A 3,683-nucleotide genomic window follows, 5' to 3' on the forward strand; every position below is an offset into this window, starting at 1 on the left:
ATATATGGCCGTACAGATATCACAAAGTTCTGATTCATATAAAACTCATCTTTAGGTGGAATAATGTTTTAAAACAAAGTGGTTTCCAAAAGGTTCAATGGTCTTTAAATATTTTCTTTTAACTCATATGCCAACCAGTAGGCGGCACTGTTTGACATCACTTTGACCATYATTGGTTTATGTGTTCTCCCTTTTCAGGAATTATGGCAGGCTCTAATAGATCTGGTGACCTCAGGGACGCTCAGAAGTCTATACCTGTGGGAACGATCTTGGCTATTACCACTACTTCGCTTGTTTGTATCCTACGCCATAGTGACTGTCAATCCTTTTCCTTCAAATAGTATAAACAAATTGAGAATTAATTGACAARTTTTGTCATCTTGAGTTCCTTGATCCCATTTGTTCAGATATAACCTCTGTAGTTTTGTTTGGGTCTTGTATAGAAGGAGTAGTCCTGAGAGACAAGTAAGTTTGTTTGTGTGCAACGTTATCWGTGCATGTTCACATCTATGTAAAAAGAGAGAAAAACAGACATCGTCAGATTATGAAACAGGGTTGTACTTAGTCAGCACTTTTTTTGCAGGTTTGGGGATGCTGTTCAAAAGAACCTTGTTGTTGGTACTCTGTCRTGGCCGTCTCCGTGGGTCATTGTGATTGGCTCCTTTTTCTCCACYGTTGGTGCAGGCCTGCAATCCCTCACTGGCGCTCCACGACTTCTACAGGCCATTGCGAAAGACAACATTATTCCTTTCCTTAGGGTGGGGCACTTTAAAAAATAATTGAGTATTGTATTGTACATTTTTTAAGAATAATTATAGAAAGTCAATAAYTTATGTAGTGTTGCTAATATTTGCATTGTAAAAACTATATTTGCACACTTATTTGAATATGGYAAAGAAGCAAGCAACACATCGTTTGCACTGCTGCACGTAAAGTTGTTGAATTTTTACTGTAGGTGTTTGGTCATGGAAAAACAAATGGAGAGCCAACATGGGCGCTGCTACTGACTGGTCTCATAGCTGAGCTGGGGATCCTTATTGCCTCACTGGACATGGTGGCACCCATCCTTTCTATGTAAGCTCAGTACACAGACTGTGTGTCCCAATGACAATACTACATGTAGCACTGTATTCTCCTACACTGCAAAAACTGACCACTTCTGCTTTTATCTACACTACTCATTGATACACTGATGAATGTATTATTATTTTTTGAATTGCATTTTTTCTTGTTTTCTTTTTCAAGAATGCCGCTGGAACAAACCACTAAACTAAATATTTATTTTCAACAGGTTCTTTTTGATGTGCTATCTCTTTGTAAATCTAGCCTGTGCAGTACAAACTCTTTTACGGACACCTAACTGGAGACCAAGGTTCAAATATTACCATTGGTAGGTGRAATGAACACTGTGGCATATCTATGYATCTCATGCATTWTWSTATCTTTGTATCATTTGCAGTATGTACTGTACGTTTAGCAAAACAACTGCACATTTCATCATAGCCTTAATGTGGAACACACAAAAGCTATTGAGCCATCAACAGTCATCAGCTTATTTTTTTWAAATCCTACTGTTTGCTCTGCAGTTGGGTAAATTAAAACTTTATGCATTGCACCTACAGGGCTTTATCATTCCTTGGCATGAGTATGTGTTTGGCTCTGATGTTCATTTCCTCCTGGTACTATGCCATAGTGGCCATGGGTATTGCAGGGATGATCTACAAGTACATTGAGTACCAGGGGTATGTATGGAGTTGATATGTAACTATGATAAGTTCTCGTTAGGTTTGTTGTCAGAATGGATGAGTTCTAGTGTGGCCACTGCATGTACAGTATTTACTTGATGCTCATTTAACTTTCCTTGTTTTCACTCATAAACAAAATCAGGGCAGAGAAGGAGTGGGGAGACGGGATAAGGGGATTATCGCTCAGCGCTGCACGCTACGCTCTGCTGAGGCTAGAAGCTGGACCCCCTCACACCAAGAACTGGAGGTAAAGTCAAACAAGAGGGGATTCTACAATTATTTCTTCACTACTGTGGGCATTTATTTTACTGCTAAAAGGGTCACTTTTGCATGTGCAGATAAYGACATAAACCTTACCAGAACCATGGAGAATAGAAGCTGCAAACACTGCACATTTGACTTCTGACCTTTTGGTTTTACCAAATTTGTGTTGCCCCACTTCTGGTTTATTGTTCCAGTTTAACCACTTTTGCTGTCTTTGATGACCCACAAGACCTCACCTTGTGGGTCATTTTGCCCCAAGGGCAGCAGGAGGGTTTAAAATAATGAAAATTCACCAGTGAACTCACAGGAAGGCAAAAAAAAAAGACGCTGACTACTTTTCCTGTTCTCACACAAAATAGCTATTAACATGGATATGATTGATGGCTTCATAAACTGCTTTTATCTACATAAAACCCACAATAGACATGAGTCATATGTGACGTCGGTATGTAAATGGTGTGAACAGAGTTTCTTCTCCATAATCTGGAAAACAACTTGTTTCAGGAAGTTAGCGTGTCACAGTRCAGTAACCACACAGATGCAATTCTCCTGCACCAAAAGCTCAACAGCTAGTTGCCTATCTTTGTAATGTAGAGTAGAGAACAAAYAAGAAGCAAAATGCTAATTCAGTATAAAAATTTGACAACCCACAATAGAAGTGCTTTGACACGAATTGAGGAAAATTTACTAAATGTGTTTAGAATTTTGTAGGTAGCATAGTCTTCCTTGGCATTACAGCAACACAAATTAAAACTAAAATATTACAATTTAAAACCTGATATATTTCATTTGCAAAAAAGCTCACATTTGAACAAAATCTAACCTGTACAATGTAAACTGATAAAACAGTTCAAAATAATGGGTCATAGGTGATGAAACTACTTGTTGTGTATATTCCCTAAAGACTGGTGGCTGGATGCACCAATCTATTTCATCATTTCTTCCCACTGATGATGTCGTGTTTTGTTCATGCCAACAGGGTTCCTACATATCACCRTTTTAAGTATAATCACAATGAATTTAAAACCTATTTGAAAATATTTTTTTCAGTGTTCATATTATTAGGATTAAGTATGTACATTACTATACTTTGACATGCCTTATGATTTATGCTCTGCAGACCACAGTTGCTAGTGCTGCTGAAGCTGGATGAGGACCTTCATGTAAAATATCCGCGGCTGCTCACCTTTGCTTCACAGCTGAAGGCGGGGAAGGGCCTGACCATTGTTGGCTCTGCCATCCAGGGTCACTTCCTTGACAGCTATGGGGAAATGCAAGCAGCGGAACAGGTAATTACTGGAAAACATTTTTTATGATGTACTATATTTGTCCTTTTTGTGAAACGCTGCTGCCTGTGTTGGAACTAGTCAGAGCATGTGGAACTAAAAAGAGAAAAAAAAACAGGCGTAAGTGTTTTTAATAGCACATTTCTGTCAGCTGTATGTACTGTAATGTATATACAGTAAGTTGTGCTTTTCTTGCTCATGTGACAACARCAGAGTTAAGAAATCATTTATCTTTGATTTGTTTAACGTTTAGGAAAATTATAGTGTGACCATAAATCTCATCAGTTATGTTTTTAGTTGTTGATAAGTTAATTACATTTCCTGACCATTTTAGTAAACAGAAAAGTTATTTTTTTTTTGTTCTATATGATGCATGGGATTTTACAGA

At 38.0% G+C, this 3,683-nt stretch overlaps 1 protein-coding gene across 1 annotated transcript in view; it reads left to right on the plus strand.

Moving 5' to 3' along the window:
• slc12a4 (solute carrier family 12 member 4) overlaps positions 1-3,683 on the plus strand; it is a gene marked incomplete in the record, with an annotated part of 19,283 nt that overhangs the window by 12,686 nt on the left and 2,914 nt on the right. The window contains 8 exon segments of the mRNA XM_014007979.1: positions 199-297; positions 408-465; positions 584-758; positions 956-1,074; positions 1,292-1,390; positions 1,623-1,742; positions 1,888-1,992; positions 3,130-3,298. Coding sequence (XP_013863433.1) covers positions 199-297; positions 408-465; positions 584-758; positions 956-1,074; positions 1,292-1,390; positions 1,623-1,742; positions 1,888-1,992; positions 3,130-3,298 — 944 coding nt within the window.

Source organism: Austrofundulus limnaeus, unplaced genomic scaffold, assembly GCF_001266775.1.
Source record: "Austrofundulus limnaeus strain Quisiro unplaced genomic scaffold, Austrofundulus_limnaeus-1.0 Scaffold46, whole genome shotgun sequence".
Lineage (NCBI taxonomy): Eukaryota > Metazoa > Chordata > Actinopteri > Cyprinodontiformes > Rivulidae > Austrofundulus > Austrofundulus limnaeus.